A 23,188-nucleotide genomic window follows, 5' to 3' on the forward strand; every position below is an offset into this window, starting at 1 on the left:
CATAAAAAATGAACCACCTACCGAGGTGGTTCATCCACGCCGGCCGTGGGATCGCTGGCCCGTCTTTCTGCTGACGCATCCCCGGCTCCTGCCTGAACTGTGCATGCTCAGACATGCGCAGTTTGGCAGTCTCCCGTTCCCCTCCGTCGCTTCCCCCAGCATCTGATCGTGCCGGGGAGGGAATGTGCCGCGGCTCAGGGGATCAATGTGATCCCGCCGCGGCGTGTGTGTTTTTTTGGTGCGGCTTTCAGAAGCCGTGCTTCAGCCTGTCCCTTTCCGCCCCGTGTGGCAGGGGCCTCCGTTTCTCAAACGAGTGTATGCCTGTCTGTTGGTCCACTTAGGAGTCTTGATCCTGGTTGTGTGGTGGGCTACTTGTGGCAAATGGTAGGGAAGCTCAGTATATCTGTATACAGTTGTAGGGGCTTTATTGCAATGTGGTATGGCCTGATATTGTTCTTATTCCAGTGGGGGGGGGCAATGGAAGCTGAGTGATAGGGTCTCTCCAAGTGATTGCCAGAAGTGAGATGCGTCCTGGTCTTGTGTCTTACAGATATTCTTACAAATAGTCCTTTGCATTTACATCATGCTTTCAACTTTAAAAGGATCATAATGCTGATTGTGTGAACTTAGGCAAATCACGAGAGGTAGAGCAGGAAGGGTTGCATCAGTGCTTAGTTCTTGTGGCCCTTTCTTACATGCCCAGGGAAATGCTGATCACCACTTTGGGGCCAGGAAGCAATTTTTCTCCAGGCCAGTTTGGCCCCCAGTGATCCTGGAGGTTTTTAAAATAATATTCTGGGTGTGGAACAGGGGTCACTGGGGTGTGTGTGTGGGTAATGGTGAATTTCCTGCTTTGTGCAGGGCGTTGGACTAGATGACCCTGGAGGTCCCTTCCCACTCTTATGAGTCTGTGATTCTAGAATTCACCCAGGCTGGCTGTGGGCACACCAGCACCTCTGTCAGGCAGAAACGCCTGAGATCCTCCCCCTCCCCTTTTCCTTCGCCAGACTTGGAGGCGAAGGGAAGGGAGAGAGGGGAAAGAATGGATCCCAGCTGCTTCTGCCTGTCAGAGGGGCTGGCACACACTTCCGGTGATGTCAGGGGGTGTGGCATATGCTAATAAGTTATGCTAATGAGCTCCTGCAGCTCTTTTTCTACGAAATGACCCCTGCTCCTGCATATAGAAGTTGTTGTTTGTTTAGGGGTTTTTGCCCACTTGAACTGCTTATTACACTGCCCTCATGATACTCTTCATAGCCAGTATTCAAACCAGAGTCACATTTATATATTTTTTTCTTCATGAAAACCAGCCAGGCCTGTTGGAAGCAACATCTTTTTGAATACACACATATCAGGTTGGGGGAAAGATGGATAAAAGAGTAAGGGGGCGGGGAATCAAGACCGCCAAAATTACAAAGTTTATTGAGTATCCCCAAAACTTGAGGGAGGGGGAAATTCATAGGAGAAAAACATAATTGTAAAAGCCAGTTGAACAACTTGGTATCTTGGGGAATTATAACACTGTAATAATTCCCCCCCCTCAAAAAAGGCAAGGAGAAGACACCTCTGATTATCACTTTGGAGGAGACTTGGTACAGATAACGATGCCACATCAAAAAAGTATTTTCCCGACATGTGTGAACAAGTATAGGGAGAGTGTAAGATGTTTGTTTTCAAACTCCCGCCTTCACTTGCTTTCACTTTGACAAGTCTGCTGAGGAAACCCCTGTGAGATCACCACAGAACCTGTGTGTATGTTGCAAAGGATTCTGGGACACATTCCAGAGCAGAGGACAGGGAATAGGCTCCTAACTTGTGGCCCCGTCTATACAAACTCCCTGTTTTTGCTGAGGTGGTCAACCATTGACTGAATAGGTCATTGCAGACTGTAGATGTGGGCTCACTTGATGAAGCATTCACTCGTGAGGGGTGGGGGAAACCTGTATCCAGAAAACTAATACATCAGGGAAATGCCTAGCTAGGCCCTTTTCCCTGGTAGCTTTCTCAGTGGAGGAAGTTATTTCTACAGCAAAACATTCAATCCTGTGAGCCCGGCAGCTGTGGTCATACAACTTCCACACAGTGGTTTACTCCCTCAGTGAAAACTAGGTCTGAGGTACTATATATGATTAATTAAAATTTTGATACCCCACATTTTGCTATGACTCTGAGGTGGTAGAAATACACTGAACCTCTCCTTTGCAGCTACACACAGAATGAGTAGAAAACTGGTAATGGAGGACAGATTGTCTCAGAGGGAATCTCATCCGCTGTGCCAAACTTCTCGTAAGATTCTGAAGAGGCACCGGGGACCATAGTTTGAAAACCAATGGCACTAGATACTGGTTTGTTTCTAGCCACACTCTTTGGCTAAGTGAGGAAGGTTCCTCACTTAGCAGAAGAGAGTCAGTTGGATCTAAGCCACATTTTCGTTTGTAGAACTGTCAGGTCACACACGAGATTTGTGCTAGCCTGTTCTGCCATTGTGAAGTCGCATCTCTGGCCCATTTTTCCTCTCCCACTTCTCCATTTTGTTTCTTGACGAGAAGAGGAGAAAGCCAAACAGTCCAAGGTGCACGTGAAAAATGGGAAAGCCACCAAATTTCCTGCATCTTTAGCAAGCAGGCTTCCTCCCACCTTCGCCTCCCTCCCCACCAAGGTCCAGACCCCACAATAACCACTTCCTTCTTCCTTTCCTGATACTTAAAAGCTCAAAACACATTTACAAAATAAATACATTTTGCAGGTATGCACGGAGTTCATTTAAAAATCAGCACTTCTTAAAACCGTAAAAGCGAACCCATGTGTTCCAGCAGTCTTTAGTAAACCGAGTCCCAAATGCTACCCTGAAAAGTTTTTAAAAACCGATTGTCTCAAGTCTGCTGCTTCTGATGAAGGAAGGGTTGGTTTCACATCTTCAACAAGTTTCAAAGGGGCAGCCAGTGTAAGCCAGTGAACAGAGCTGTGCTTCAACCTAAAGGTGCCAACTGACCCCAAAAAACACAGGTCTATATTGCTCCTGCACCTTTTAACAGTAGCTTGATCCCCAGAACTTGGCAGATGAAACTGTTCACAGCTGGAGGTAAACATTTATTTATTTATTTATTTATTTAATTTTATTTAAATGATCAGCTGCCAAAGTTGGTAGCTCAAGCTGATGTTCAAAGCACAGAAGCAGGGCTCATTCAAACAAGTTGGCAACCCCGTGTGAATCCGGGAGGCCTGAAAGCTAGTCCCACCATTACCATGAATTCAAACATACAGGAGTAGCTGCTGGTATAGTCCTTCCCGCATCCTACCATTTCAGACTGCAGACAGAGGAAAGTGCACGTTTGAATACTTCCCCATGTAAATAAATTCTGTGCATGGAAAGTCATTATAGAGAAGGGCAAAGGGGGGGGGGAATCCTTGAAGTGCTAGTTTTCTATGTCCAGGGAGGTTTTGTTTTCAAGGGATGAGCAAACATGCAGTTCCCTCACAGTGCTTCAGTCCAGCTAGGCTGTGCATGTTCTACATGCCTCAATCATCTCTCAACCCAATCCAGAGTTCCACGTTCCCTCTGACATGCACACTGGGTGCCTAGTCTCCATTCGCTCTGAGGGCAGAAGGTGATTCCTGTTCCCACAGCAACGGGCCTGTGGGTCACCCCCTTCTGTACTGAAATGAATGGGGAAGTCCTTATGGGCAACTTCTGCCGAAGGGATACCACTGGGATCAGGTTGATAGCGGCATTGGGCACATCATCCATTTATTACATTTAATCCTCTATACACACATACACACAACCTCTCTCTCCCAGAAGCAATGCCTGAGGGGGCTGACAAGGCTGTAGTTCTCACTGAGGTAATAAAAATATATGTCTGGGCTATACCAGAGAGCGGGGGGGGGGGCCCTCTCGTGCGATTTTTTTTTTTAACACTTTGTTTTAAATTTTCATCACATAGGTTGGCAAAAGGTAATTACATCTCTCAGTCACGGTACAGGAATTGACAACAGAGCATGAAATTAAAATTTTCAAATGTGGGAAGAGCTGGCACCCTTCACTGAATTCACCTCCGTGCAGAACAAACACACAAAAAATCTTTGTACACAGAAACCTATCATGTTAGGGAGAAAGGTTTTAGCCTAACCCCGCTGTGGTAGAACCCTCCTCCCTGCACCAACATGCTTGATTTCTCTGTAGAGGGATTCTTTACCTTTTACACAAAGGAACGTTCACCCCCATGACAGCCACTCGCGGTCTAGAATTGATTGAGTCCAGACACAAGGTTGACCACCTCAGTGAGATCTAGGCCTAAATGAAAGGGGGAGAGAACCAGAAAACGACTCCATGGTGCCTGATAAAAAAACTCCTTCCCTGGAAACTCACACACTATGAAATGTCTACAACAGGCAGAAATGGGGCAGCAGCAGCTTCTCTCCCTTCCTCCGTCCACTGGTTTCATCATCTCTTTCCTCAACCCCCCCACCAGACAAGTTTTTCAGGTGTGCCAGGGTAGTATGTGGGAAGGGGACCCGAGGAGGAGCCACGGAAATGCTTCTTCCTTGCATTTCAAAAGGGGATTCAAAGGGGTATGTCCGGTGTCGGGGTTACAAAAAGTCCTCCCTCCGTCCAACTCACAGGCTTGCATGAAGCAGGAGGCCTGGTTCACACATGCAGGAGAAGGATGTGGGAAGGAAGGGGTAAAATGGATTGCGCCACTTCTGACAGTGGGAAGCGGATCCCGGCTCTGAACGTTCCTCTGCATTTAAAAAAAAACAAAAAACACTTCTCCTCCAACGGAAAAGTAGCAGATCAGGAAGAAAGAGTCTACCCCCTTGCTGCTTGATTTCTATTTGTGTTTTTATCACTGGGGGGCCATTCAAATAATGTGATTCCTCTCCTGCAAGGACAAAAGGGTACAATACTTTCTACCACTTGAGGACTTTGCCACCTCATTCTCATAGGTGTGTGAACCAGGTAAAAAAACTGAGCCTGGAACTCCTCTCATGGGAAAGGAAAAAGTTCCTCCCCCACTGAAGGAGAATGTGCAGTAGGCATGGATGAGGAAAAGGAGGTTCAGTTCGGGGACCGTGGTGGCCCCCGGACCGAACCCTGAACTGAACCAGCCTCACAGGAGCCAAACCGGTCCAGCAAGGTTGGGACACAGAAGGGGGGGGGGGGCCCCCTGGGAAGGGACTTCATTTAACCCTCTGGTTTTGCTCCCCGCCGCTTCAAGGGGGGGGGGAAGCAAAGCCAGAAGGTTAAATATGGAAGTGAAGTGCCTCCCAGGGGGCATTTCACCCCCTTCCTTTCTGCTGGTGTTTGCCTCCCTAACTCCCTGGTGCAGCCCATTTAAAGGGGTGGTGTGAGGAAGCCCGATACAGCTGAGCCAGCAGAGAGAGACCAAATAGTCTGAAGTTCGCTAAATGTTCGGGGAGTATGTCTTCCCAAGCCCTGAACAAGCCCAAGTTTGGGCCAAATTTTGGCTCGTGAGCCGGTTCATACCCTTCCCTAATGCGCAGTCAGGTTCATAAATGAGCGACCGCAATGCCGTTATTTTAAAAACGGAGGATGCAGCTGTCCCAGACAGGTAGCAACGTTAGGCTGTTGGCAGCAAGAAGAAACAGGAAGTCTGCAGCACCTTAAGAGGCTAGCAAATTTTAATTTCAGCATAAGCTTTTATGGCGCTTATGCCAGAGCAAAAACGTGTTATTCGCATACCAGGAGATGCCTGTCGCTTAAAAACGCAGCTGAACTTCAGCCTCAGTTCCCCATCTGCAAAATGGGTATAAAAGTGATCTCCATGCACGCGCACGCACCTCAACAAGCTTGCTCCAAGAGCAAACCCAAGAAAGCCTGTACAACGTTTTGTAAATTTTTTAAAAAGTAGCAGCAGCATCCACGGGGTTTCACTGGTGTCCTGGAGCTGACGCAGCTCAATTTAGACCGTGCCCCCTTTCAAATTTCTTGAAAGGTATGAGAAGTCAAATAGGCGTTTGTAAAATAATTTACATTTGCAAAGTGCTATACAATCTTTGCTTTCACAACCACCCAGTGAGGTAGGCTGGGCAGTCCCATTTTACAAGCAGGGAGCTGGGACCAATGAATCCATGGGCTGGCACTGGAGTATCCCAGCTCAAAGCTCTCATCTCTCCCCCCACCCCCAGGAAACCCACAGGCTCCAAAATTCTACAGCTGACACTGGCTGTTGACAGAGGGCTTTTGCTTACACCCTTTTTGCATAGATAAATGAATTGTCTGGATAAAAATGGCAAGGGGAGAGGGATTCTGGCAACCCTGTTTGTGGAGAAACTGATGTTGAAAATTCTGAATGAAACTTTTGGACTGGAGGGAAAGGCCACCTTTGTCATTCCCACATCTTCCTTTTCACTCCTCTGTGCGGCCTAGTGCTGAGGGGACGTGAGGCGGACTCAGAGGTCGAAGGCGTGGGTGAGTCTGGAGTAGAATCCTCCCTCGGTCCGTCCAGAGGAGGCAGTTCGGGGACTGGGTCACAAATGCCACCAGGGACAGTCAGAGGAGGCACCGGGCAGGGAATTACCGGGCTGGTAACAGGCTCCGAAGACATACCAGGCACGTGAGTGGGTGGTAAGGTGGTTCCGGACCCTGACTCTGGGGGGCCCCAAGGCGGGTTGCTGTGCCCCTGATAAGAACTGTAGCCAGGAAGCGATCCTTGCGGGGCAGACCTCTGGCCTGTAAATACGGCTGCGATGGCTGCCATGGTGACTGTTTGCCTCCCTAAGAACTCCCCCAGGTCGTTGTGGGAGCGCTCGATAGCGTGGACCATCAGCTGGGCGGTGGCCCTGTCCTGCCGCCTCTCCTGCTTCCGGTGCTGCCGTTCCTCTTGCCGGGCCCGGTCAAAGGCCTTCAGGTCCTGCCTGTGCAGCCCCCGCATGGCATCCAGCAGCATTGAGGGGGCCCGCGAAGCCGATTCGACCAGCTGCATGCTGGTCTCCAGGCGCTGCTTCCTGTTCCGCATCCTCCGGTTCCGCATCCGCTCCGCGTTGGTGAGGGGTCTCCGGAACTCTTGGATAGGGCCTGCAGGGGAAAAGGGAGAGAAGAAGTGACAGGAAACAGCCAAAAAGGGGGGGGGGAATTACACAGAACTGGTTTTCAGTTCCTGACAACTTTTAGCTGTGTCACTGATTTCCCACCTTGGGATGTCAGATGATGTTCCTCCACTACACACCACAACCCAAGTTCTTCTGATTCAAAAATCAGGGGCATGACAGGCCTCAGTTGTAGGCCCCAGAGACAGCAGTACAATCTACCCACTTTACTTTTGTTTCTTCAGGAATTTTAAAGGCCTTCCCCCTGGTCAAGACCCACATATACGCTTCCTGGATCAGTTGTGGACAAGAAGAAGAAGAAGAAGAAGAAGGAGGAGGAGGAGGAGGAGCATCTCAAGGCTAGGCCCCCTGACTTACTGGCAACCCCCCCCCCCCCCCACTGCTCTTCCTCTTTGGTGCCCCTCATTGCAGGTGCAGGGAAGGAGCCGGGTATTCCTGCGCAGCTGTCCGGCGCAAGGGTCCAGATTAAATTACCTTTATTTTGATTAGCCAGTGCCCCCTAAGAAATTTTTTAAAATACTGGCTACGGGCCTGATATGCACCAACCCCAAATGATCATAGAATCATAGATTTGGAAGGGACCTCCAGGGTCATCTAGTCCAACCCCCCTGCACAATGCTGAATTCTACACGCTACAACAGGTGCAGAAGAAAAGTCCCACCAACACTTTCTATCCGTTAATTTGATAGCCTATCTGTTAAACACAGATAAAATTTACAAGTGACAACAACCACACAGATAAAATTTACAAGTGACAACAACCACCCCACCCTTCACATACAATCTTACACCCAGAGCTATGCGCATAGTAGGATCCCACAACTGGTTTACATAAGACATTAGCATTCAGCGCAGAATGCACAGATCTGGCAACCTCAGCTTTACAGAAGAAAGCTTGGAGCCCTTACAACAGGCTTGAAAGTGTTGGGGGGACACCTAGTAAAAGACTACACTAGGCAGTTTTAAAAAAATGATTAGACCAAACAGGGGGGATAGGTCTGCCAACAGGTATTAGCTAGGATAGTAAAATGGAACTCCCATATTCAGAGGCAGTGTAGCTTTGAACAGCAGGTGCTGGGGGGGGGGCGCAGACAAGCCATGAGGTATCTGGAAGCAGAGTGCTAGATCAGGTGACCTCTGGCAGAATCCAGCAAGGCAATGTCCAGATGTAACAATGTCCAGTCAACACTGACTGACCCATAGAAGCTACGAACACAGCCTGACGGTTCTAATTAAATACCGTTACCCTACAGAGCAGGTGTTCCCAACATGGTGCCTGCCAATACCTTTCCTAGTACTCACCAAGTATTTTAGAAAGCGGGCAGGGCGAAGTGGGGCTTTTGCCAAGCAAGGCTTCTGATTGGTTGTGCAACTTTTTTAAAACGTTGATTTGCCAGCATCTGCCACCACAGGGAAAGGATCTTCACTGTGTGACTGAAGGTAAGCTGCAGCAGCCATTTCGTGGCTGGCTCCACCTCCGGTGGCAGCTATTTTGTGGCATCCATTTTGCGGCGGTGCCCACCATGCTGTGCCAGAATTCCAAAGGTGGCCGCGGGCTCAAAAAGGTTGGGGTCCCCTGCTTTAGAACATCTTATGTAAACAAGTACAGACCAGACCCATTCCTTTGGTAGTGGCTGTACAGTTTCAGCACTTAGAGCACACACGGCTCAGATAGACTGATTCACCTCCCACCCTTCCCTGAGAGCTCAAATTAAGGCAGGTCCTCTTCACAACAATCACATGAGGTGGGTTATCCTGAGACACAGTGACTTGCCCAAGGCCACCTGCTGGGCTTGGGATTTGGGCCCAGTTCACCCCCAGAACAAGTCCAACGCTCTACAAACTTTACCACTGGGTTTTGTTTCCCCTCAGTTTGTGAGATTTCACTAGGCCACATACTTTCATGCCTTAGAGACTAGAGCTTTGTGTTGACATTTTCAGCTGACAGAGGACAGATTTTCAACACGGTGCAGCAGGACAGCAAATTCTAATGTCTGCACGGCGGCACTTGCATTCGTATGAAATATACAAAGACAATATTGTAGAGGCTGAACAAAGACACCACTGGCTGTAGCTTCCACCACACCACACCCTTGGAATGTTCGAATCACCCAATGGCAGCCGCAGTGAATCCTTACCGTAAGGTCGTAGACTCCGCCCACCTTCGGGGATTGGTTCTCTGCAGATCAGCGTCCTCCCAGCATCCAATGGCAGTCGGTCAGACAAGATGGGATTGGGGGCCTGCTGCGCAACCGCGGGATATTGGGTCTGTTGTGCCATGGCTGGATACTGGACTGGCAGTGTCACAGTGGGGTAATGGACCTGCTGGGCCACAGTGGGGTACGGCACCTGCTGGCCCATGGGGGTGTTCATGACCACCTCCTCAAATGTCCACATCGCCTGAAAAGGGCAAAAAGGAAACAGGATCACGCACATCTGCGGAAGCTCAATGTGCCTTCCAACTTGACCATGCAACTTCAGTAGGAAGATTCCACACACCAAAGGTCCATGGACACATGAAGTCACCTTACACTGCATTATACTCTTGGTCCATCAAGGTCAGAATCGTCTATTCAGACTGCCAGTGGCTCTCCAGGATCTTTCACATCACTTATCACCTGATCCTTTTAGCTTGAGATGCTGAGGATTGAACCAGGGACCTTCTGCATGCAAAGCAAGAACATTATCCACTGAGCCATAGCTCCACTCCTGGATATCCTGGAAGCTGAACCACCTGGCCCAGTTTTGACTACTCTCTCAGGCACCTGGTGTCCAGAAGTGCAGATAGAGAGAATTCTTCTCAATACCTGGTGAGATGCTTTTAACTGGAGATGCCAGGGAATGAACCTGGGACCTTCTGCATGCCAAGCAGACACTCTGCCACTGAGCCCCTCCCCAAAGTCCCTCCATCTAATCCAGCATCCTACTTCTGGCAGGCAGATTTGCTTTTTTCCTTAATGTGTAGGCCACCTTTCTTTCTTACCAAGACTCAAAGCAGATTACAAAATATAGAAAACAGTTCCATCAGACAGCATATGGTAATTAAGAATAATAATTAATAATTATCATATTGCAATGTGTGTAATATAGGCAGGAGATCTATAGATTGTCTGGCAGTCTTACATTCTAGCCCTTTCGCATTATGCAACACTAGGTGGCGAGCTAGACTTATTTTGGGGGCTGAGAGAGCTCTGAAAGAGTTGTGACTGACCCAAGGTCACCCAGCTGACTTCTTATGGAGGAGTGTGGAATCAAACCCGGTCCCTCAGATTAGAGTCCGTTGCTCTTAACCACTACACCACACTGGCTCTCTACAGCATATGATATCCAATAAGCAATGCAATAGGACTAAGATTACAGAATGGGGAAACAAAAAGACTGATATTCCTGAGAAACCCACAAATAGGTAACAAAGGCAACACCCTGTTGCTTGTCTCCCAGCACCCACTGTTCTAAGTTATACTTGTTTATCTGAACAACCCTGTAATGTAGGACACGCTGAATGAACCTGAGCCTTGCAGATCCTTGTCCAACACTATAGCCACTACACGCTCAGTTAAAGAAGCTCAAGCAAAAAGGAAGTATCCTGAGATACCAGAGGTCTGCTACCGGCCAGAGGAGGTGAATTTGAGCTACACGGACCAACGCTATAGTGAAGCTTCCTGCATATCTGCTGAGCATACAGTTATCGGAGGCAAGCTCTAATTTAAGGAAGTTTCTGCTTACGCTTATTTTAGTCGTTAAAGCACCACCAGAGTCTCATAAGAACATAAAGAGAAGCCATGTCGGATCAGGCCAATGGCCCATCCAGTCCATCACTCTGTGTCCCACAGTGACCAAAACTCAGGTGCCATCAGGAGGTCCACCAGTGGGGCCGGAACTCCAGAAGCCCTCCCACCGTTGCCCCCCAAGCATCAAACTCTCAGCCTGATATACCTCACCTGGCTGTAACAGACTAACACGGCTACCTCTCCACAATGTATATTACTCATATTTACCCAAATGATAGCCCTGAATGTAAGATGATTCCCCACCCCCCCAAAAAAAAGTTAAACACCAAAAGTGTAGTAGCTCTCAGCCTGATATACCTCACCTGGCTGTAACAAACTAACATGGCTACCTCTCCACAATGTATTTTACTCATATTTACCCAAAAGATAGTCCTGAATGTGATTCCCCACCCCACCCCAAAAAAAGTTAAACACCAAAAGTGTAGTAGAGTGACAGCCTAAGATCCAGCCCAGGATCCCATTGGTAGAAAGGCACGGTATGAATGAAGTGAACGAATAAATGAAATGCCATACATAAGTGTAACCTGTATCCAAATTTAAGATGGCCGCCTCTTTTTCTTGATGGCATATGTGGAAGCCGCTTTGGGTCCCCATTGGTAGAAAGGCACGGAAATGCCATACATAACTGTAACCTGTATGCAAATTTAAGATGGTCGCCTCTTTTTCTTGATGGCATATGTGGAAAAATCTAGCCTCCCTTCCAGGTAAACATCGCATTTGGTAATTTCATTCACTGGCATTTATTTATTTATTTACAGCCTGCTTTTCTCCCCAGCTGGGACTCAAGCCAGCTTAGAATTCTGTTTTCCCATCATTTTCTCCCAACAACAACCCTGTGGGGCAGGTCAGGCTGAGAGTCTGTGACAGGCCCAAGGTCACCCAGCAAGTTTCTCTGGTACAAATGGAGATTCCAACCAGTGTTCCCTCCAAGCTGAGTTAGTGTGAGTTAGCTCACAATTTTTTAGCCTCCAGCTCACACATTTCTGTCTCCGCTCAGGAAGGAGGGCTCCAGAGCAAACTAATCTATGCAGCAGCCAAATCGCTCGCTCACAACTTTAATGCCAGTAGCTCACAAAGTAGGATTTTTGCTCACAAGACTCCACAGCTTAGAGGGAGCATTGATTCCAACCCGGATCTCCCAAGACCCTAGTCTATCCACTACGCCATGCCGGCTCCCCTAAGATTTGCATGAAATCGATTGTTATAATAATTGAAGGGGGAGGGGATCCACAACCTAAAATAGGTTTCCTACCTGCTGTTCTTTTCTCTGGGCCTCCCGCTGCCTCATGAGGAAATCTTCTGACAAGGCCACTGCTTGGGCGCAGGTGTCGGGGCCGTGTTCCCTGACCCAGTTCTGGATTTCCTGAGGCAGGATGGTCAGGAACTGCTCCAGGATCAGCAGCTCCAGGATCTGCTCCTTCGTCCGTCGTTCCGGCTTTAGCCACTGGTGGCAAAGTTCCTGGAGCTGCCGGCAAATCTCGCGAGGGCCCTCAGCCTCCTGGTAGCGGTGATGCCTGAAGCGCTGCCGCCGCACCTCCAAGCTGACGGTGTCCTCATGGGGGACCTCTTCCTTCACGCCGCCATAGTTCCTTCTTTCTCTTTGAACCTGGCTGCCATAGACCGGCAGGGCTTCTCCGCCTGGCATGGTTTGCGGCACCCATCCTCCAGCAGGCCACTGGCTCGTGTTGGACGCTTCTTCGTAGGAGGTCTGAAAAGAGTTAGAGTCCCACGGCAAGGACTTGTGGAGCGGAGGGTTTCTCCACCCCACCTGAGGATACGACACCGCTTTGGGAAACTCCGGCCTCTGAGTCTCCCAGTGCTGCTGGGGTCCTTCATCTGGTTCCTGTTTTACCTGCTGAGGAGCTTCGCCAGCTAAAAACTCCCTCATGGACCCAGCCTGAAGGAAGCGGGGGACTCCACCTCCTCCAATGTCATGGGTCACTGAGTCCTGCCCCTCCATTTTCATTGTCGGCTGCATCCCTGGCTCTGAGGCACCTTGAAACTGGTGGTGAAGGGCAGCCGTTTCCCCTCTCCCGGTAGCCATTTGTTATTGGCGGAAGAAGTCAGGTTAAGGCTTAGCAACTGGAGGCCTTTGGGCCAAGTCTGGCCCCTTGAGGGCTGATGCCCGGCCCTCCCAGTGGCCAACTGAGAGGCCAATGATGGGGTACAGAGATTTGCAACTGTAAGAAGGAGACCTGCCAGTAGGCTGTATTTGGGGGGGGGCGAAATATAGCCTTGGGGGGCCCCACCCCCACTTTCTTCTCAAAGTGGCAAAATGAGATCTTTGTCTTCCAGTCACCTACTGCCAATGTGGGAGAAACATCTAGATTTGTGACATAGTTCAGCTAACGCTGTAGCAACTTGGATGATGCTCTCCAAATAGTCTCGGGGTTTGTAGACAATATCCAAGAAGTGGGGATGTTCTTGAGCTTCTCTATACCTAGGGAACACAAAACATTTGAGAGAGAAAAATAATGTATTTATACTGTACAGAAAACCTCTAAGCACTGAGTCATTACAGAGGTCTATCAAAAGTACACTTAGCCAACAAAACTGGCACTGAGGTTTATGGGTTCCTTTCAAAAAATGTTCCAGGAATGAGCCAAAAATTCAGAGCTATTGCTTATGCATTTACTGTCTTTGGGCTCCTATGTGTGTGTGGCAGGGGAAAGAGGTAGGGTTATAAACATTTTAATAAACATTTTAATAAATAAACATAAATAGAGTTTTTATTTTTTTAAATTTCCTTTTGATTAAACATGACAGATAAACATATGAACCTTTTGGCTTGAACAGGGAAATTGATTTTTCAGCCTTTTTGTAAACAAAAAGAATATTATAGAATGTGCATTTTAGAAAAATAGAGCCCTTTAAATGGGACTAATCTAAATTGGATACACCTGTTTCTCTCCCTGTTGAGCTTTAAATTGGCATGCATCTTCATCTGTATCCTTAAGAACCTATGATTCGCTCCTTACACTATGAACCTTTTGGTCGGTTGAAATTGCTGAAATCAGGGTGAGTGTATTTTTCAGACATGTTTTTTTAAACAATTCTGTTTTGCATGTGTGTTTTTGTGGCTAGGCATTTGAGTAAATCTCTTCACAGTTCCACTTACACAGCCAGCAAACTGAAGAAGACGAAGGAAACACATCTTCCAAATATCTAGAATGGGCGTCTTTGCAAAGGCTGTTTGGAATATGTTATGACTATGTGGACTCCTCCTATCAAGTTATCAAGTTACACTGAGTACATGCACTTTATGTCCTATCTCCAAAGGAGGAAATACTGTATCTTATGCCTTAGTACAGTTACAGTATGCATAAATGTTGTTGTTGTGACACCACCAACTTTATAATTGTTTAATATATTGCTTTGGCAATCTTTGATGGTGTTTTCTACTAGTGGAATTTATATATTTAATTTAGGACCACAATATTGTATGCTGCTCAGGGCCACAGGAAGCTGTGTTGGGAACACAAGTGCCTGGAGACCATGCCACATGGTAAGCTGTTTGTGAGACTATGTGGCAGATATGTGGTTTCACCTTGCCACTGCAAATGACAGGCGAGGGGAGACTTTACAAACTGACAGAACTGTGCTTTGTGTGAACAGCTTTGCCACAAAAAGCTGCCTCTGTGTTCTTCAGGATTTTAAATAGCCATTCAGGTGCCTGCTTAAATATATAACTTATACACTAACCACATAATACCACAACCAGACCTCCACCCTTCTAATACAGTGTGTAAACATCAACACACTTAGGAACAGAGAAATTAATTATTATTCTGTTGTTATCTAAAGGGGTTCAGGACAGTGTCTACACTTCTCTTCCTGTCTCCAGTTTTATACCTACAACAACTGAGGCAGGTTACACTGAGAAAGGGTGACATAAAGTCACCCAGTGAGCTTTCATGGCTGAGTGGAATCCAAACCCTGTCTCCAGTTTTATACCCACAACAACCCCGTGAGGTAATTTAGGCCAAAAGGGAGTAACTGACCCCAAATCACACAGTGGGCCTCCTGGCTGAGGGAGGATTTAATTATTGAATTCACACATTTAATCCTTATGGTGGTGTACACCGCTCTCCCTGCTCCCATTTTATCCTCACAACAACCCTGTGAGGTAGGTTGGAAGGAGTGTGTGTGTGTGTGTGTGTGTGTGTGTGTGTGTGTGTAACTGGTCCAAAGTCACCCAGAAAGCTTTATGGTACACCTGTGATTTTAACCCAGATCGCAGTCCGACACCATATGGTCTGAACATGGCTCACAGTTTGACACTCTACACCACACATTTAATTTGTCTACAAATGATTTGTCGGCAGCCGAATGCATTAACGGGGACACCATCAACAAACATTACGCCTGTGGTGATATAAGGCAATACAACAGTTCTTCTGGGGGGTGGCCCACTCTCATGTTGGCATCCCCATGAACGACCCCTTCGTTGGCTGAGGTATGGAAAAATCTATCCAAAGCGGGGAATAAACGATGTCAAGACATCTCTATGTCAAGACATCACTACAAAACAGGCGGGTATATATGAAATCTGACCCCTTCGTTGGCTGAGGTATAGAAAAATCTATCCAAAGCGGGTAATAAACTATGTCAACACATCTCTATGAGGTACTACAAAACAGGCGGGTATATATGAAATCAGAGAGCGGGGCCGGGGGGGAGACACTGGTAATTTGGTCGATAAGCTCATTCCCCAATTAATTAATTAAGGAGGAGAAAAGAGCAAGACTCCAGTAGCACCTTAAAGACTAACAACAAATTTGTGGCAGGGTATGACTCGCGACTCACTGGCTCACGAAAACTCATATCCTGCCACAGATTTTGTTAGTCTTTAAGGTACTACTGGAGTCTTGCTCTTTTCTACCGCTACAGACAGACTGTCACGGCTACCCACTTATCTATCTCCATGTAAACTGGAAAGAAGGTGCCATGAAGCACCGTGAAGACGTCACTGCCAGTTGTAAGGGGCCTCATGGTAAAGCCAGTGGCTCTATTGCAGCAACTACATTTTAGCAGTGAAAAATCCACCCCACCCCCAGCCATGCAATTTTATCATGTCATCGACAGAAAAATATGACAAAGGTTTGTATCAGACCGCAATCTGAGGAACAATGCACCCCGAAGCCACCCAAATGTCACCCCTAGGGATAGTCAAAGAGCACCCTTGGGAGGTCAATTTGACTGTCTAGAGTAGACCATAATCCCTCAGCACCGCCAAGAGACACCACAGGTCCCGCAGACAAGATTTCCTACCCCCACTTCAGAATAACACAAACAAGATGCTTGAACAGGTACATTGTTATTATCCCTCAGGAACAGCTTACCTGCCCCCTCAGCTCCCAAAATTCTCCACCCCAGGTCCTCCCTTCTCAACAGCCCTGTCAGGGCCCCCCCCCCAATAGTTGTGGGTTCACTGAGGACTAAGACATTTGGGTAGCTGTTCCCCAAATTTCAGATATCTGGGGCACACTTACTTTCTGATTCTTCCACCTGAAAAGTATGGTTTTTAGAGGGTATCCCTCCCTCAGAGGAGCATTGATTAGAAGAAGACATGCCTAGAATGACAACTCATGAAGAGACACAACTGGCAGCCTCTAATGAAAGAAGGTAATTCTGCTGTGTCTCTGTAGCAGGAGCAACTGAATCACCAAGTCACATCAAATGGAGGGAGGTGACGGAATTATCTAGTGCCCCCCTGGCTCCCCCAGTGGAGTCTCTTTAGAAAGATCAGAGTGGTAAATCACACAGAGATCCAACGACCAGCCTCCTTTGTGAGTGGCTAATACAGATTTGCAGAAGCCCTTAATTACCCACTGACAGCACATGCCGTGGGAATTCCTGAGTCAGAATAAATAAATATATAATCCTGCATCAGATCTTATTTTCCCATACAACCACATTGCTCAGTCCATGAAATTTCACTGCAGATTATGCAAGGTGATATGAATGCTGAACGTGTCTGATGAGAGAGTTCTGAACCACACAAAATTGTTGTCATTGCTTGCTGCCTCAGCCCCTGAGCAATGACCACACAAGGATGAAATCACCCTTCCATTGTAACAAATTCCAGAAGGGCAGGCGTTCGAGTCCCTTGTGGCAAACTCCATCAAAGAATCTTATGATACTTTTGAACACCAACAAAACCCCATAGGTATTAACAGGCAAAGTACAGAAAAGGGTTAGCCAAGGTAGTTGAAAGGTTACAGCACCTTTCATATGAGAAAAGGCTGAAGAGCCTGGGGATTCGCACACAGAAAGTCCTGGCTCCAAGCCCTGCCATCACTGGTTAAAAAATCGGCACAATGGAGATGTGCTAAGAAAGAGCGTTTTCTGCCTAGGCCTCTGGCAACCTGGCTGCCAGTCTCAGGAGACAATTCAGGGCTAAGCAGACTTAGGGTCATCTGTCAGCCTCAGTAACACTCAGGTAACACATTCACAAGGAGACAAATTCCAGAATTTGCCCAGGATTTCTGTTTCCAGCTTAGGCTCATTCCCCAGCTGCAGCTGTGACTGAGGAAAGCAGACCTGGCCACCACTGCATGTGCCTTTGTAACGTCCAGACTAGACTACTGTAATACACTCTGTGTGGGGCTACCCTTGAAGACAGTTCAGAAAATTTCAGCTGGTGCATAATACAGCTGCTAGAGCCCTAACTGGGGCTCAGCCCAACCAATGTATCAAGACAGCCTTTGGCCAAGTGCACTGGAATCCAGTCTGTTACCAAGACCAATTCAAGGTTTTAATTTTTTAAAGCTCGAAATGGTTCAAGTCCAAAGGGCCACCTCCAGCCATATCAACCTGCCCAAGCCTTGATACTGATGCATGAGGCTCTCCTGCCTTATCTAAAGTTAAAATGCCAGGTAGATGCAGCAGGGCCTTTTTAGTAGCTGCCCCCAGGCTATGGAACTCCCTCCCCACCCATGGAGTTGAGACTCAAACCATTCTTTCAGGACCTCCAAAGAGGGCTAAAAACAACTACCGCTGTGAGATTATGAATGTATTGCTACTAGCACTTTATTATATTATGTTTAATTGTTACATGTTGTTCTTAATCCTATTTTATGTGCATTGTAAAAATTCCTCATGTTTTATGTAAGCCGCCCTGAGCCGGCTTTGGCCAGGAGGGTGGGACAGAAGTCTAATAAATAAAATAAATAAATACATTCTGAAACATATTCAAATGATGCTTGTGTGATTATATTTAATGTTTGCTGTTTCTCTGTTTTATTTGACAGGTGCCTTCCTGCTCTGATCAGATTTGATGTTTCCCCTGTATTTGATGTCCCCAGCAGGAAGAGAGCTAGTTATATAAATACCCTAAGCTTGTTGAGATAAACGTCTGTTCTGACACATCTGGGCCCTTCATGGCAGCCAGTATGGCAGAGTGGTTAGCACTGGACTAGGAAATCTGGGTTCAAATCCTCACTCTGCCATGAAAAGTCTCAGGAGACAATTCAGGGCTAAGCAAACTTAGGGTAATCTGAGTCAGCCTCAGTAACACTCAGGTAATACTCCTGGGTGTCTTGGCATTCACAAGGAGACAAATTCCAGAATTTGCCCAGGATTTCTGTTTCCAGCTTAGGCTCATTCCCCAGCTGCAGCTGTGACTGAGGAAAGCAGACCTGGCCACCACTGCATGTGCCTTTGTAACGTCCAGACTAGACTACTGTAATACACTCTGTGTGGGGCTACCCTTGAAGACAGTTCAGAAAATTTCAGCTGGTGCATAATACAGCTGCTAGAGCCCTAACTGGGGCTCAGCCCAACCAATGTATCAAGACAGCCTTTGGCCAAGTGCACTGGAATCCAGTCTGTTACCAAGACCAATTCAAGGTTTTAATTTTTTAAAGCTCGAAATGGTTCAAGTCCAAAGGGCCACCTCCAGCCATATCAACCTGCCCAAGCCTTGATACTGATGCATGAGGCTCTCCTGCCTTATCTAAAGTTAAAATGCCAGGTAGATGCAGCAGGGCCTTTTTAGTAGCTGCCCCCAGGCTATGGAACTCCCTCCCCACCCATGGAGTTGAGACTCAAACCATTCTTTCAGGACCTCCAAAGAGGGCTAAAAACAACTACCGCTGTGAGATTATGAATGTATTGCTACTAGCACTTTATTATATTATGTTTAATTGTTACATGTTGTTCTTAATCCTATTTTATGTGCATTGTAAAATTCTTCATGTTTTATGTAAGCCGTCCTGAGCCGGCTTTGACCAGGAGGGTGGGACAGAAGTCTAATTAAAAAAAAAAAAATTCTGAAACATATTCAAGTGATGCTTTTGTGATTATATTTTATGTTTGCTGTTTCTCTGTTTTATTTGACAGGTGCCTTCCTGCTCTGATCAGATTTGATGTTTCCCCTGTATTTGATGTCCCCAGCAGGAAGAGAGCTAGTTATATAAATACCCTAAGCTTGTTGAGATAAACGTCTGTTCTGACACATCTGGGCCCTTCATGGCAGCCAGTATGGCAGAGTGGTTAGCACTGGACTAGGAAATCTGGGTTCAAAATCCCCACTCTGCCATGGAAGCTTGCTGAGTGGCCTTTGGCCAGCCGCATACTCTCAGCCTATCCTCCCTCACAGGGTTGTTGTGAGGACAAACTAAGGAAAGGAGAACCGGATATGCCACCCTGAGCTCCATAAGCAGGATAAAAATGTGACACCGAGATCCTTAAAGTCCCCAAGACGCAAAAGATGTACTACCTCAGACTAAGGAATCCCAGAGAAATCCATGCAAGCCGAGAAAGGGAGGCAAACATTCCACAGAAAGGAATTAGGAATACAGGTGCTAAGCGAACAAAGCAGTTCTAGCCCATCTGATGGCATAACCAAAGGTGTTCTGCAATCGCAAACCTTCACCAGGGGGGGAAATTACTTTCCTCTGCACCCCGCAGGACATGCACTTTTCTCCACACCTGGGGCTCATAAATTAGGACGGAAATGGGGAGTGACAGGAGCACACGGGAGCGCAAAAAAAGAGGGGGCAGGAAATAGATGTCGTCCCTACAGGGAGGCAATAAACTGGACGGAACAACATCAGTAGCCGGGAGGGAATAACATGGGGGGGGGGTTTTGCATCCAAGAAGCCAACCCGCCACCCATCAGCCCAACTCTTCTGTCAATCCTCACAGCCTTGCGCCGAAGTCGTTCCGCAGTCATGCTTTTTTTGCGGGGGGGAAGGGGTTCTTCGAAGTATGGGCAGTTTCTCGGCCAACACAAGCTTTCTAGATGTCCATCCGCGGCCACTGGCTGCATCCTGAGCGCCTTCCCTTTGTTCCTTTGCATCTGGGCATCTCCTGGAGCAAATCTTCGCTCCCGGCTTGAAAGGAATGAGAAAGGGGAGTGTGCATAGATCAAGGGTTCCCTTTTGACCGGGCTGCGGCGGGGGGGCGGGAGGGAGGCATTGCTTCTTTGCTCGGACACCCCCCCCCTCCCCCCGAGCAGGACTTTCGCCCCCTGCGATCTGACCCCCTTTCCTGTTTTTCCCCCTTCCCTTTAGATCTCTCCCGCCCACGTCCCGTCTCCTCTTACCTCGCCTCTTCCCGACTGCAGCCGGTGCAAATCTGCAAGCCCGGTAATGCCCAAGTTTTTGGCAATCCACCCCAACCACACCAAAAATTTTTTTAAAAATCTTCTACAGCTACAGCTGAAGCTTCCTCCCACCCAAGCCAAGAAGCAAAGACAGGAAAAGGAAACTCAGCACCATTCACATTTCCGGGCACTTCTAGGAGTCACGGCTCTGTCACTTTAACCCCCTCAAATGACAAGCAAAGGGGGGGGAAAGGAGCGACTGTTTGTTGGTTGTTTGGGGGGTTTTCCTCCCCCCCCCTTATTTTTTTGGTTTGCCCGAGCAAAGGAAAGGAGCGAGGGCGAAGGAACGACTCGGTTCCAAAACGAGAAGTTTGCAAGAGTTTTCAGTCTGCTTTGAAACTTTCTCTGGACGCTGAAATGCCCCCAGCCGTGAAGCTTAGGGGGTCGAGTGTGTAAAGGCACTCTGCACATGTTCAGAGGCTTTCTTGCTTTCATCGCGGCAGGCTTCCAGCCCTGCCGAGCGTGGCAGAAATGGCCGCGGAAAATGGGAGGGCTGGCGATTGTGGGTTCAAGGTGCGCGCGCTTCTCGCGTGTTGTCCACAGGCATTCTTTTTCCTGTCTTGATTTTAACTTTTTATCACCTCACCCCGCATCTAAAAAGCGCGATAAATCGGACTTTGCAGCGAAATGAGAACAGGGAGAGACAGCAGCAGAGGAAAGTGGTCGAGAGCCGTTTTGTGCTTACTCGGGGATTGAATTTTGGAAAGGTACTCTGCGCATGTGCAGAGGATCTTCAGTTTCATCCATATATGTTTGCCTCAGTTTTTTCCAGGCTTCAGGGAGCGGCACAAGACAGCCTCTGGAGGGAGGATTTGGGGAGGTACTTCACCAAGAATCTAGAGGCATATGGGCAATTGCTGTCCTTAGTTATAGTACATCGTGGAGCTCCGGTGGCTCAAGTGGTTAAGACGCTGAACTGCAGGCTGTGGAAGGTCGGTAGTTCAGCAGTTTGAGACCCGAGTGCGCTGCATGATGGAGTGAGCTCCCGTCTCTAGTTCCAGCTCCTGCCAACCTAGCAGTTCGAAAGCAAGAAATTGCAAGTAGATAAATAGGTACCACTTCAGTGGGAAGGTAACAGTGTTCTGTGCGCCTTGGTGTTTAGTCATGCCGGCCACATGACCACGGAAACGTCTTCGGACAGCGCTGACTCTTCGGCTTTGAAACGGAGATGAGCACCGCAACCCTAGAGTCGGATTCAACTGGCTTTCGAGCAAGGGAAACCTTTACTTTTACCTAGAATATCTATGGTATACCATCGAGTCCACTCTCTGAAGCTGCCATTTTCTCCAGGGAAACTGATCTCTGTTCTCTAGGGATCCGCTATACTTATGGGAGAAGTCCAGGCCCTGGATATTGGCAGGCTGTTGGTGTGTCATATACCACTGTATTCTTTCCTACCTAATATTTGCAAGGGGATTGCCTTTGGAAAGCTATCCTCCTTCTCTCAGTCTCTCAGCCTTGATTCTCTTCCACATGCAGTCTTATTATTTGACATAAAAAATTGTATCCCACCCTCCAAACTTCCAGTGGTGGAACACAATAGCTTAAAAATATATTTAAAACACGCATCGCAAACAGCAAATACATGAATATAATTACAAGCCATACAGTAGAAGCTGCCTGTCACTAGTTATAAGAATGCAATTTTTTTAGGGTGATATTGTTAGGATCGAGCCCTCCTGGCATTTTTAGTTCACCTATTTTGGGGTTTAAAATGGCGTCAGCATCCCCGTCGGAAATGAGGAAGCCATCATGTCTAATTTGGCTCTGACTTGAAATCTCTGAAGGTCTGTCACATCTCAGTAGAAAAAGCTGGAGGAAGATTATCAGCAAAGACACAAGGAAGTAAGAAGCTCTGACCACCTTTCCTCCTCTGTTGTTAACTTATCTTCCCTCCCGATTTTTTCCTTCTTTTACTCTCTGTGAACCCCTAAGGCAGTTAATCACCAAAGGTGTGATGTGATAAATACATCTAGATTAGATTACCATAATGCACTCTTATGGAGCTGCCTTTGAGAAGTGTTTGGAAATTTAAAAACACAAGAAGAGCCCTGCTGGATCAAACCAATAGTTCACCTAGTTCAGCCTCCTGTCTCACATAGTGGCCAACCAGTTCCTCTGCAGGGCCAACAGAGGCCGAGGCCTTCCCCTGGTGTTGCCTCCTGGCTCCGGGATTCAGAGGTTTAGTGTCGCCATGGCTAGTGTAGCCACTGATAGACTTCTCCATGAATCTGTCTAATTCCCTTTTAAAGCTGTTTATTCCTGTGTCCATCACTACATCCTCTGGCAGCGAATCCCACATTTTAATCACTCGCTGTGTAAAGAAAGATTTCCTTTTGTCTGTCCTGAACTGCCCGTCAACTTCATTGGATGCCCTTTAGTTGCTGCAGCCAGGATGTCGACTGAAGTGAGTCACAGGGATCATAATCTCTCCAGTCTCGGCCCATCTACACTGGCTCCCAGTATTTCCGAGCACAATTCAAGGTGCTAGTGCTGACCGTAGAAGCCATATGTGGTTTGGGACCAACATACAGGAAGGACTGCTTACTCTTCTTACACGCCCAGGCAGGGGTCATTTCGTAGAAAAAGGGGGGCAGGAGCTCATTAGCATAACTCATTAGCATAACTTATTTGCATATGCCACACCCTCTGACCTCACCGGAAGTGTGTCAGAAGGCAACACCCACCGCTCAGGCTCCGCTGGACTGTTTTGGAT

The 23,188-nt window shown here is 47.6% G+C and overlaps 1 protein-coding gene and 1 long non-coding RNA gene across 2 annotated transcripts; both read right to left on the bottom strand.

Annotated features, from left to right (window-relative positions):
- Positions 1-6,350: 6,350 nt before the first annotated feature.
- LOC107115590 lies at positions 6,351-12,828 on the bottom strand. Its single transcript, XM_015417331.1, has 3 exons — positions 12,115-12,828; positions 9,210-9,471; positions 6,351-7,039 (listed from the first exon to the last, which is right to left on the bottom strand). The coding sequence occupies exons 1-3, from the start codon at positions 12,826-12,828 to the stop codon at positions 6,351-6,353; spliced, it is 1,665 nt and encodes a 554-aa protein (XP_015272817.1).
- A 155-nt stretch (positions 12,829-12,983) lies between these two features.
- LOC107115594 lies at positions 12,984-20,483 on the bottom strand. Its single transcript, XR_001482680.1, has 3 exons — positions 20,413-20,483; positions 20,011-20,200; positions 12,984-13,302 (listed from the first exon to the last, which is right to left on the bottom strand). It is a non-coding gene; the product is annotated as an uncharacterized LOC107115594 (long non-coding RNA).
- Positions 20,484-23,188: the final 2,705 nt, after the last annotated feature.

This window comes from Gekko japonicus, unplaced genomic scaffold (assembly GCF_001447785.1).
Source record: "Gekko japonicus isolate JY-2015 unplaced genomic scaffold, Gekko_japonicus_V1.1 scaffold2083, whole genome shotgun sequence".
NCBI lineage: Eukaryota > Metazoa > Chordata > Lepidosauria > Squamata > Gekkonidae > Gekko > Gekko japonicus.

Bases quoted from the DNA above. Each gene is read 5' to 3' on its own strand.
- LOC107115590 (XM_015417331.1), bottom strand. From the start codon at position 12,828: ATGAAAATGGAGGGGCAGGACTCAGTGACCCATGACATTGGAGGAGGT. The intron at 9,472-12,114 runs GTAGGAAACCTA...TGCCCTTTTCAG, and splicing joins CCCAGAGAAAAGAACAGCAG to GCGATGTGGACATTTGAGGA. The intron at 7,040-9,209 runs GTAAGGATTCAC...TTTCCCCTGCAG, and splicing joins GCGGAGTCTACGACCTTACG to GCCCTATCCAAGAGTTCCGG.